The sequence below is a fragment of the Plecotus auritus genome (assembly GCF_963455305.1).
Source record: "Plecotus auritus genome assembly, chromosome: 1".
NCBI classification, from domain to species: Eukaryota; Metazoa; Chordata; class Mammalia; order Chiroptera; family Vespertilionidae; genus Plecotus; species Plecotus auritus.
This window is the reverse complement of record NC_137770.1, coordinates 237,077,551-237,090,379: the sequence shown is the minus strand read 5'-3', so window position 1 is coordinate 237,090,379 and position 12,829 is coordinate 237,077,551. Positions and strand designations below refer to the sequence as shown.

General features: G+C 38.7%; 1 protein-coding gene across 7 annotated transcripts in view; it reads left to right on the top strand.

The window, feature by feature from the left end:
• The window catches only part of SLIT2 (slit guidance ligand 2), a 359,996-nt gene that overhangs the window by 304,282 nt on the left and 42,885 nt on the right, over positions 1–12,829 (top strand). For 4 of the 7 annotated variants that reach the window (XM_080648170.1, XM_080648167.1, XM_080648171.1 and 1 more), the window contains 2 exons: positions 2,488–2,627; positions 6,671–6,697. In XM_080648170.1, coding sequence (XP_080504296.1) covers positions 2,488–2,627; positions 6,671–6,697 — 167 coding nt within the window. The remainder of the gene's footprint in view (positions 1–2,487; positions 2,628–6,670; positions 6,698–12,829) is intronic. The other 3 variants (XM_080648169.1, XM_080648172.1, XM_080648168.1) reach the window with 1 other exon arrangement.

Genomic DNA, 12,829 nt, shown 5'->3' with positions numbered 1-12,829 from the left:
CCTCTCACAATCCAGGACTGCTGGCTCCCAACTGCTCGCCTGCCTGCCTTCCTGATTGCCCCTAACCACTTCTGCCTGCCAGCCTGATCACCCCCTAACCACTCCCCTGCCAGCCTGATTGATGCCTAACTGCTCCCCTGCCAGCCAGATTGCCCCTAACTGCCCTCCCCTGCTGGTCTGGTCCCCCGCAACTGCCCTCCCCTGCAGGCCTGGTCCCCCACAACTGCTCTCCCCTGCAGGCCTGGTCCCCCCCAACTGCCCTCCCCTGCAGGCCTGATCGCCCACAACTGCCCTCCCTTGCAGACCTGGTCCCTCCCAACTGCCCTCCCCTGCTGGCCATCTTGTATCCACATGGGGGCAGCCGTTTTGACCACATAGAGGCAGCCATCTTGTGTGTTGGAGTGATGGTCAATTTGCATATTATTCTTTTATTAGATAGGATAGAGGCCTGGTGCACAGGTGGGGGCTGGCTGGTTTGCCCTGAAGGGTGTCCCAGATCAGGGTGGGGGTTCCCTTGGGGTGTGTGGTGGCCTGGGCGAGGGGCCTATGGTGGTTTGCAAGGCTGGCCATGACCCCCAGTGACCCAAGCGGAGGCCCTGGTATCTGAGATTTATCTTCTATAATTAAAACTTTGTAGCCTTGAGCGGAGGCCAGGGCAGGCCAGGGCCAGCCAGGAAGCTTGGCTTCATCCATCACCAGGGAAACCCTAGCCTCCTATTCTCTCAGCTCCGTGGCCGCAGCCATTTTTGTTGGGATTTATTTATCTTCTATAATTGAAACTTTGTAGCCTTGAATGGAGGCCAGGGCAGGTCAGGGTGTGCAGGAAGCTTGGCTTCCTCCATTGCTGGGAAAACCCAAGCTTCCTGCTTGCTCTGTGGCCACAGCCATCTTGGTTGGGTTAATTTGCATATTCGCTCCTGATTGGCTGGTGGGTGTGGTTTGTGGGTGTAGCAGAGGTATGGTCAATTTGCATGGTTCTCTTTTATTAGTGTAGATGAATGCCAGGAATCAATTCACAAGAACAACATGTGTGAGTCCCTTTCTAAGATATTGCAACATAAAAACAAATATAGATGTTTCAGTATTTTCAGCTCAGGCAGCTATAAAATCCAGAAATTTTAAAACATGTACATGCACACATTATGATTAATCAAGTTAGATTAGATCAAGACAATGGAGTGGCTGTTTATGCTAATTAATAGCCAACTAGTCTCCTACTGAAAGTTATATATTCATTTGTTGCTGTGTGTATTGCTTTAAAGACAGTGTGTAATGAAAAGATGTAGGTCCCACTGAAACAGAAAATTAATGATTCATTTCCAACCCCCAATATAAAGAGACAACCATGGTGTGAACATTTTTAATCTGGAATTATTTAATCATACAGTACAATTACCTCAGATGTACTTCATGAATTATGAAATAGAGTTCTTATGATGACACTAATAATTTCACATAAGAATGCTAATGTACCACTAAAGCTTGTTAGGAATATCATTTTTATAATAAATAGGCTTCATTTCTGCATTCTGTCTCTTTTTCATCAAGGCTTTTCAAAGATTATTCTGATACCTATTAAAATGAAATGTACAGTGTTTTATGCCAGTGGAAAAAAATGCATTTGTTGAGACATAAAGAGAACATTCACATTTTATAATTGCAAGGAAGATAAAATTTGATTTTCAAATTTCCTTTTTGTTCTGTTTTGAGACATCAAGAACATTACACATAGGGTAGTAGGTGTTTCCATTAAAAAAAAAAATCAGAACCAGTTCCTTGGCACTTGTGAGCAAAGAAGCATGGGTTATTTTATTAGAGCACAACTTGAGATTAAAATAGAGTAAACTTTGTGTTTTAGATCTGCAAATATATTGGATTTATTGACTTACAGGGCTATTTCCAGCCAGCATTAATTTTTTTAAAGTTGTTTCTGATTTGCAAGATATTATCTTAAATCAGTGGTTCTCAACCTTTCTAATGCCGTGACCCTTTAATACAGTTCCTCATGTTGTGGTGACCCTCAACCATAAAATTATTTTCGTTGCTACTTCATAACTGTAATTTTGCTACTGTTAATGAATCGTAATGTAAATATCTGTGTTTTCCGATGGTCTTAGGCTCTACAGCAGCGGTTCTCAACCTGTGGGTCGCAACCTACAGGTTGAGAACTGCTAGCAGGGTCACCCACAGGTTGAAAACCGCTAGCAGGATCGCAAAATTACAGTTATGAAGTAGCAACAAAAATAATTTTATGGTTGGGGGTCACCACAACATGAGGAACTGTATTAAAGGGTCGCGGCATTAGAAAGGTTGAGAACCACTGCCTTAAATGAATGCTTACAACATGTCATTTAAAAATCAATTTTTTGTAGTTAAAAGTTCTGTAATTGATAAGTGTATTTAGTATTTTTTAATATGTAGACCACATGTTTTTTTAAGTACAGAGTTGTTATTATTATTTTTACTTTCCCCCCCTTTGGTGTTCAGGTGTATTTGTGCTGATGGATTTGAAGGAGAACACTGTGAAGTCAATATTGATGACTGTGAAGATAATGACTGTGAAAATAATTCTACTTGTGTGGATGGGATTAATAACTACACATGCCTTTGCCCACCTGAGTACACAGGTAGGAAATGCTCAGCCATCAGTCCATGTATCTGAATGCATCATGGGAATTTTGCTGCATGTGTTTAGTAAACCATTGCATTATTCAATAACTGGTAGGTGTTTGGGAAATTAGAGGTAATGTAAATAACAGCCAGAGTTAACAATGGTTTCAGCCAATCCAATGAAAGACCCGCCAAGCTCAGTTATCTATCATGTTATTGCTATCCAGCAAAACCAGGAGTTACCATACTGAACCTATTAGTCTCACAATTGAATGGTACCACACACAAAGTATTTTTCCTGTGCTAACCAACACATGTAAAAAGGGACATTTTTTAATATAGTCAAAACATAATTAAGCATTTTAGATTTTATCAATACTTGTTTCTTCACTATGAGTGCTTTCCTCCAATAACTCATGTTCTTCAAAATAAAATACAAATAGAAAAATATTGAGCATTTTGAATAATCTTATGAGACTGTCACCTTCTTTCTGGCATTTCGTTTCTTGAGATGATAAATCTCATAAGGCTGTTCAACCTACTTAACTTCTTTCCTGGATAAGATAATTGGCTGTAAACTTCAAGTTTATAACTTGGCTATTATGTCAGAATATCTATTTTGATTTAATTTTGTGGCTATGAAGAAGAAACGTCACAATTACAATCTTGTTTTCTTAATAAACCACTTAGAGAATGTTATGCATTTTATTTGTAAGAAAAAGTGGAGCAGTAAATTCTGTCACTCTATTTGAAGTTACCATTTTCATTTTGCTGGGTACATTTCATTAGTTGCATTTATTTCCACACGATGTAATACATAGTTAGTATCAGAGGGTGAAATAACTATGTAGATGCCTAAGGTCAACATCTCCAAACATGAAAGATGAAGTCACATCGTATGATTAACTGTCCCGGGGATTTATTAGGAAAGCATGGACATTTAAGCTTTTATGGCATGCCCAAACTTTGCATTTCACTAAGTACCTTTCTTGATGGGAAAATGCAAGATAGAATAATGGGGTGTTGTTTTGACAACCCAGATCTGTTTCAGTGCCTCTGAAGCTGCCTTCTCATGGTTGGATTTTTTTTTTTATACCAGTGAAGCACCCAATGCCATATAAAGTAATATACTTAGTTACAGTAGGAATTTAAACATGTTATAGCCACCATTTCTCTATTACGTATATGCAGCCCTTGGGCTCCTCAGAGGGCAGAATTTGAGTGTTCTTTGATATTTTGAATTAGCGAAGGATAGCAAGTGTATTCAGCACACACTGAAGCCCTGGGGGCTCCCCTGAGAACTGAGTTGTATTGCATAGGCTCATTTAGACCTGTATATGAAGCCCGCTGTTTGCACTAAAATCTGTTACCTACATAGAATCGCTCTCTTTTTCTGCCATTGTTCTATCATCATTACAGAGAGAGCTTAATTCCCTTAATCTTTGAGGCCTTTTTAAACCAGTATACTCTGGCTAGGAGAAATAGGACCAAAGCTCTTCAAACGCACCTTGGCCAGCTGATGAGATCCAGAGCCCAGCAGCCAGGAATGGGTCAATATCCTCCTTGTATTGACAACCCAGGCTTGAGAGCACTGCAGTGTTTGGGTTCTCCCCTGCCTTTTTTTTTTTTTTTTTTTTTTCTCATGATCAATTACAGAAGGTGGCAGATTCTTCTGAGTTGCTTTGGAGGAGTTCCCCTGCTTTGGCTTGAGATCTGCTGTACCTTCTTCTTTAGCTGTTTCTTTTGAGTCTATTTTGTCTTCTCAACCTACACATTCCAACCTCCCTTCCTACACCTGATCCTCTTGCCCACATGTTATCTCCACCCGAAGTGACTCCTCAGTGAGGCTTCCTCTGAAAAGTATTATGAAGCCTCATCTCTCCGTGCCAGATCTCTTTCTCTGAAACATTAAAAAAAAAAAAAACCCAAAATGTAGCAAAACCACTGTTTAGCCAAAATGTGACATCTATTAAAGCTATCACGTGGGAACCTGCCAAGACAATCTGTCAAGAGCCATTTGGTTCTCCTGAGACTCGCTGAGTCTTTTTAAGCATGGCTATTACAGATATCAGTTTGCCTGAATTTTGGCAAAGTATAAACAAAAATACTGAGCTCAATAGAAACCTAATAGCATGAAGATATTACCACTCTGACTTTGGGCAGAGTCTTGTGGGCAGTAAAGAGTTTGACGATTTGGCATTAGAGCAAATATCTAAATGAGGCCCTTTTGTAACTCATCTATTCACTATAGCATTTTTTGTCCATATGTGAGATGAGCTCATTTGCAAAATATCAAACAACCATCTGCAGATTTTGAAGTTAGTGGCACATAGTGGCCTTTAATTATAGGAAAATATAAATCGGGCTCCGGAGTTTTATATCCTGCTTCATCCAAGTCCGCAGTTAGGGAGGAATTTTCGTATAATGCGGCTGTATTGTTTTAGATGTAAGTTTGAAGTCTGATTAATGAGCATGAGATCTGGGAACAGAAACCCTGCTATGCTCAGGGAATATAATAATGTTGTCATTGTTTAAAAATCATTCAAGTCACAAGTTGCTTTCTGTTTGAAGATTTTTCACTCGATGCCCCAAAGGCATAGATGGGAACGTGAACTCTCTAGTTAGAACAAATAAAACTTCATGGAAAAAGCTCATAAATTATTATGGGGGAAGGCTTTACATTTGGCATCCATGGCAAGAGTCAGACTGGACATACTATTGCTAATGGAGAAAATTCAAAGATCTGAAAGCAATTTGATGGAGAAATCTCGATGTGATGGGCAGGCTATAAAACACGACTACAAATATCAAAAAATAAAATGAACCACCATTGAGAAGTTTATTAAATTTATTTAAGCCCATGTGACCAGCACATTATAGTAAATAGTTATTGATTTACTATAAATTTTACTAAAAAACTATCTGCTTTTTTCTGCTGCAGGGATTAACAACATAAATTTTAAGGGTCAATATTGATTTTCTATTATCTAAAACTTGTTATACCTCCTCCTTCCCCCAGTTATCAAAACTGTTGTTTTCTACTTAATGCAATCCATTATCTGTTCCAGTTGTATAATAGGTGGTTGTTGATGGCTAATTCTTCAGACAGGTTAATTTTTGAAAAGTTTAATTCCATGTGATTCTAAATTAAAACCATTACACTAAGGATTGAGCATAGTTAATTTTTGAAGAGTTTAATTCAGTATTATTTTAAATTAAAATCACTACACCAAGGATGGAGCAAGTCAGACTCAGAAATTGCTAAGCAAATAATTTTCAAATTCACTCTGGGGTTTTAATTTTAGCTTGAGAAATTGTTTTTTATTTTTAATTTTTAAAAATCATTATTGTATCCTTTCTAAAACTAAGGCATTTCTTGAATGTGCATTTTCAAGCAATCACATAAGCTCAAAGCTTATAAAAATGAAAATTATAGACATGGCACCCCTGCCATGTTGAGAACTTGGCGCCCTATCTGAAACTCTGGTATGAACTTAGGTGTTGACTTGGAAAATGTGTTTTTGCATGTTTCCCGAGAGTCAGGCCCTGGATCTGCTCTGTCAAGACTATGTTTCTTAATCAACCCTACTCTCATGGAACCACATGCAAAGATGACACAACGTTGACCACACTGTAACCCAGGATGTCACTTAATGGGGTTACCCAAATTCAGCACACAGAAGTTTCCATACCAGTTGGGCATGTAAAGATGCAGAAAACATTCAGACCATTTTAATCTTTCCATGTTGTACCCTTATCTCTTTGTTTCCCTAACCTCCCATGCCCGCACACTAACCATGACGTGCATGTGTTAAAAAGTAAGGCTGGTTAAGTGACCTGGTTGAGATGCAGATCCCTGGCTGCCTGTGATGGCGTTTGCCTGTCGCCTCATGTCCCCCTGTTTGTGCGCTTGGCCGGCTGTAGGTAAGGAATCCGAGCCTTGCTTCTCCTCGCCCGCTCACTCTGGGCCCTTCTGTTATAAATACACTAGCTTCCTGTGCTCTGCTGTTGTATCGCAATGTAAATAGTCTTTTGTCTCTTCTGTCTTTGTCGCTGCCAGCTGCTAATCTGAATGAGGTGGAAAAAGGTTAGTCGCCTTTTAAGTCTACTATGATTTTTATTTTTGTTTCCTTCTTTCTTTTAAAGCTATATGGATGTCATTATATGTACATGGGAAAAGGAATGTGGACGAAACCTGAAATTAATATGTTGAATCAGTCATGCAGATCTTTGATGTATGGGTAGCTATGCCAAGCACTGTAAAAAGGGCATCTGACATGCGCTTACCCAATTTTTAGAAGGCTATGAAAGAAACCTTCTGAGCGGGGAGAGGGTGGTGAAAAAGAAAGACTAATAATTGCTACTCTCTACTTGTCTGTTTGCTTTCACTCTTTAAAAGATATCACAAACATGAATTATTTTTATAATGAAAAATATAAATCATTTAGTATACCTAGGATATAGATAGAAGTATTTTCAATACTGGGAAGTTTTCAATAACCTTAAAGTAATATCTTTAGTAAGTTAAAACAAGAGAAATATTGAAAGGTTGTATACATTTATGTAAACATTTTATAAAATAAATATAACAAAGCCCAAGAGTTTGGTTTATAGAATGACATTGTTGAATTCATGTTACAGTACATCACGAGTACTAGGTAGTATTTTTTTAAACATAGTTTTATTGATTTCAAAGAGGAAGGGAGAGTGAGAGATAGAAACATCAATGATGATAGAGAATTATTGATTGGCTGCCTCCTGCAAGCCCCCTACTGGGGATCGAGCTTGAAACTCAGGTGTATGCCCTGGGCAGGAATCAAACCATGACTTCCTGGTTCATAGGTCTATAATCAACCACTGAACCACGCCAGCCAGGCAAGGCAGTATTTTTAAAACATAAAGAGAGCCATATCCAATCATTGACATCAATATGGTCTATGTGGTTCCCCAAATCCATCGAGGGCCAGGAAAGGAAGTCCTAGAAATGATCAGGGCAGTAGGCATGCCTGAAAAATCACCATGGAACCTTTGTGAAGCCTTATCTTAAAGTTTTAGAATGATTACTAATAACATTAGTCTTTTACTCAATCTGTTGGCCAAAAGTCTTTAAGTGCCAAGTGCAGGCTTAGCAGCCTCTAAGGAGCCCAGTGTGTGCCTGTCTTGACAGTGCCAGTTGTCTGTGAAGCACTGGCAGGAAGATTATAGGGCTAATGTGGGTACGTTATACAGCAGCCCACCCTGTCTCCTCTTGCTAAGGAATTCATTTCTGTTGCGTCATTCAGGCGATTTACTGTGTGTGGTTACTTACCAAACACAATTAAGTTGACAAACATGGAAAAAAAAATGGTTTCATATTGTAAAATGTAAAAATATAGCCTGGTCAATTCTCTGTGGATTGATACATTCAATACCATTCTTGGTCAAATATCATCTCTCCTTTTTCCAAGTATTAAATCATTTGGTGGTTTGGGGTGGGGGTGTCTAAGGTCTGAGTCTATCAGAAATATAATAGCAATTATTCTGTCACAGGAATATGCCCTTAAGTAGCTCTGTACTCTCAGGAGCAAGCTTGGCAGTGTGATAGTATTTCCAATCACCACGTGGTTTCATGTGTTGACTAAATTTCATGCTTAGGTTTATAAAACATGTCTTTTATTTCCAAGAATCTGCTGATGACTGAATTTGCTTTTAAAAACAGTCAAACCGTTCTCTATTTTTTAACCCCGAACTTAACTAGAAATGAAATTGCAATTTCTTTATGACAATGAGGGTAATTTTCTTAAATATTAAAAAAAAATAAGTTCTAGAATTAGCTGACATAGGGAAAATATTTAAATCCCTGTAGACATGAACAATAAGGGTTTGAGCAATAACTTGTATAAAACAATGAGAAAGCACTTACCCAAGGTTCCACAGATTGTAAAAAGGGGTCCATCCAATACCTCGCTGATCCCATGGCATGCCCTTTGACTTGGGGGACTTGCACTAGGACCAGTCCCTGCTTATCTGCTGCCACAGTCCAGGCTCAGAATCGGTACCTCTCACAATGATGCCCAACAAGCTTTTCTTCTGCTGTCTCTCCAGCTTGCTATACACAATGTCCCTGATGTGCGTTTGAAAAGAGTAAAGGGAACCACAAAATTCAGGTGCTGACAAGCAGTCTGTTTTATCTACACATGAGGGAAAAGAAGTATCCAATCAATGCCTGTATAATTAATTAATTAACTAATTAATTAATTCCCCTGGTGATGAGTCTACTTTCCATCACTTAGGGCAGCTGGGATACTGATGAATTTGTTCAGCTAATGGGAGAAGCTTAGGTTTCTCATCCTAATATTCAGGATGGGACTTCTCCCAGTCTTTATTTCCTTTTCTTTTTCTTTTTTTTTCTGTGAAACAGGGATAATGACATCTATCCCACCTCAGAATAACATGGAAGGATATATGGGAAAATGCTTTACAATGTTACATGTCTATACGCAAGAGATATCAGTGCTGCCTTGTATGACTGATGTAAAGTTTTGCATCATTTAATTCCAACCATCATCACTACATTGACATAGATGAGTTGATGCCATTCCTGATGGCATATGAATTCTTATGGTTATTTTGATAGAGCAAATCCTACCTAATGGAAATTACGTGTGTGAAGAAAATTTTTCTCCCCATATTTTTCAGTACTGCCTTTTTAAAAAGTATTATTTTGTTATTTTTTATGCTTACTATAGTGGAAAGGCTTTATTTGGTGTTAAGCCTTTAGTTCTCTTCACCCCCTTACTCTACTTTGAAGTGGAAGGAAATAATAAATGATGAAGAACTCTTGGGTCTGGTTGCAGTTTTTAGGTTTTGTGTATATTTTTGGATTTTCATAATCTTTTAAAAATAGTGACCCCTTCTGTTATTAATTCTGCCTCAAGATGTATAAGGTCTTTATAGGAAATTTAATATAGTTGCAGACGTACCTGCTGTCTGTTTTAACTATAGAGAATACATTGGCAGCCTAATGATATTGTGTGGTTTGCATTCATCTTCCAACCTTGCAAAGCCTTCTTACAAACCTTTGAACCTCAGAAAACATTTTAATGATCCCCTTTGCTCTTAAGTTAATAGGCTGGGACCACTGGGCCCAGAACAACAGTCCAGTTTAACCAAGCCTTATTCAATCTAACTTGGATTTATTTATTTTGAAAGAGGATTTAAATATTTCTGCAGTTTCAGTAGCTGTTAGAATTAGCTCCATTATTTAGTCCAGTGAGGAAGTGCTGAAAAACACTTCCTTTTCTGTTTATTTATTGAGGAGGTAAGTTTTTCCATTTTAAAAACTCAAGAGATATTTATTGAGAAAATACCTTATGCAGGACACTGTGCTAAGCATCCAAAAATGCAAAAAAACATTACCCTTGTCCACCGGGCAAAATCTTTGGCTTTGGTCCTCACTGCAAGTTCAGACTAGGTCAGTTATTTTGCTAAAGTCATCATTCCTCATATCCCAGGAAAGTTAACAGCATCATATAGTTACTTCACCAGTTCATGAGCAAAGAGAGACCCCTTTCTGACTATGAAAATGAATCAAATTCTCTGGCAAACAGGCGTTATGGAGCAATCCCTTTTACATCATTGAGAACAAAAGTGAGAACATAAGCTTGTCCTTGTTGGAAACATTTTCATATCCACTTTTATGGCATGTTTTCTGGAGCCTTCCTATTTTGAATTATGGTTAACTCTGTCTCACAAGGTTACTCTGTGGCCATGCCCGGCTTGTGCACGTGTCTCATTTTGCACACTTTTGGCACTGGGAGGACACTCAGGAGCAGCTCCCAAATCTTCAGGAATTCACGGTCCCTCGGGATCACTTCTCGGTATTTCTCTACTAACAATGGGACTTCATTAAGTTCAGGGAAGTGCATGTGATCTGGATTTTTTATTTACCCTATTGAGGTCAGTTAACTATTTCTGATTGAGAGGACAAATTTCAGGACAGTTAACACAAATAAGAAAGCCTCAGATGTTGAAAAAGAATCTTCAGAAAGTGTTGGCTCTTTAAAAAAAAATAAGAAATAGAATAACGCCATTTATAAATAATCCTTTACTAACTAATGGAAATGAAGCCAATTGTTACTACCAGCACTGACAATATTGGAGACTGGGCATCTCTGCTCATGGTAATGTGCTATGGTGTTTGGGTGAAAACCTTGAGAAGAGCCTGCAACAAATAATTCTGGCCTGGCCCAGCAAAAGAGGAGGAAATGGAAATAATTTTCATGCAAGTCCAGTTCAGTTAACCTGTCCTGGAATGACTCCCAGAATCCCATCATCTGTGTCCACTCTCTGTGTTCATCCATCTCCCTGCTCCACTGCAAGGTCTGAGAGAGGACAGAGGATGTTTTTCTTTTCTTTAATCCTCACTCGAGGATATTTTCCCATTGATTTTCCGAGAGAATGGAAGAGAGAGGGAAAGACAGAGAGAAATATCGATGTGAGAGAAACACATGGATTGGTTGCCTCCTGCACCAGCCCAATCCCCAATCATGGCCCGGGACCGAGAGGAGCCTGCAACCAAGGTACACGCCCTTAACTGGAATCTAACCTGGGACCCTCTGGTCTGCAGGCCGACGCTCTATCCACTGAGCCAAACCGGATAGGGTGAGAATGTTTTTCTTTACACAAATAAAGAGCAAATGTAAAGCCACAATGAGATATGTCCTCACACTTTTCAGAATGGCTATCATCAATAAATCAATAAGCAAGTGCTGGTGAGGATGTGGAAAAAAGGAAACCCCCGTGCACTGTTGGTGGGCATGCAGATTGGTGCAGCCACTATAGAAAGCAGTATGGAGTTATCTCAAAACATTAAAAATGGAACTGCTTTATGACCCAGCAATTCCACTCCTTGGAATATATCCAAAGAAACCCAAAACACTGATTCGAAAGGATATATGCACCCCTATGTTCATTGCCATGTTATTTACAATAGCCAAGATTTGGAAGTAGCCCAAGTGCCCATCAGTAGATGAGTGGATAAAACAGCTATGGTACATTTACACAATGGAATACTACTCAGCCTTAAAAAAAAGGAAATCTTGCCCTTTGTGACATCATGGGTAGCCCTGGAGACAATTATGCTAAGCAAAATAAGCCAGTCAGAAAAAGACAAGTACCATATGATTTCACTTATATGTGGAATCTAATGAACAAAATTAAATGGGAATGTATAATTTCTGATAGGAATTCTTAAAATTTGGTAGTGAGAGTCATTCGGACCCATTTATTTTAACCTTTCTCAAGCATGCACTTAAGTGCTTACACACACACTTCCTTCATTCTCAGGTTCATCCTCTCCATTTCCCCTTGGGACTGTCATGATTTAGCAGACGAGAATGTAAGGATGTCTGAGTCCACACGCTACCCATATCAGGCCGATGTCAGAACTCAGATCTGCTACCCATTTTCCTTATATTCTCTCTGTTTCCTTACATGATCCCTCATGCCATTGGGGTCGCCTTTATTAACATTTAAAAACATATTTTCCCTCCAGATGCAATCCAATAAGTGTTATCTGTCACATTTCTCAGCAGCCATCAAGTATCTACTTTGTGACAGATAATTTGCTAGTTAATGCAATGGGAATAAAGAGGCACAAACATATAACTATAAATAAAGGTCCTATCCTCAAGTAGTATACTGTTAAAAAATTAAATCTCACTTATTTTGTCTAATAAATTGTTTGTTTTGATAACTTCCCTTGCTGTACCAATATAAGTAAAGCAAACTGGTACAATTTATTCAGGTTTTTCTTGAGCCAAGTAAGAGCTCAAATGCAAATAATTGAAGAATGATGCGTTTGACCCTCCAAAAATCTGTGTCCTGGGGATTCTGTCAGGAATTCAACCAGACTTCCTTCCTTGTTCCAAGTATATTTGAAAATGTCATAACAGATTAGTTATAACACTATAATTCTGGTCCAGTTATTCAGATTGCTGTCATAAATTCCCTTTCCATTATTGTCAATATCAATGATTCTTTTCTATAAAAAAAACCCACACACCTATTTTTGTATGATTTAAAAATAGGAACAAGGACAGGCTGCACCGTCAGCCCCTGAACCCACCCCACCCTGTTCATTACCCATGAGCCTCAGAATGGACTCTGACATTTTTTTCTGTTTTAGGGAAAAAGAAATTAATCTGGCTACATTAGCAGAAACTATCAACAGTCAAGT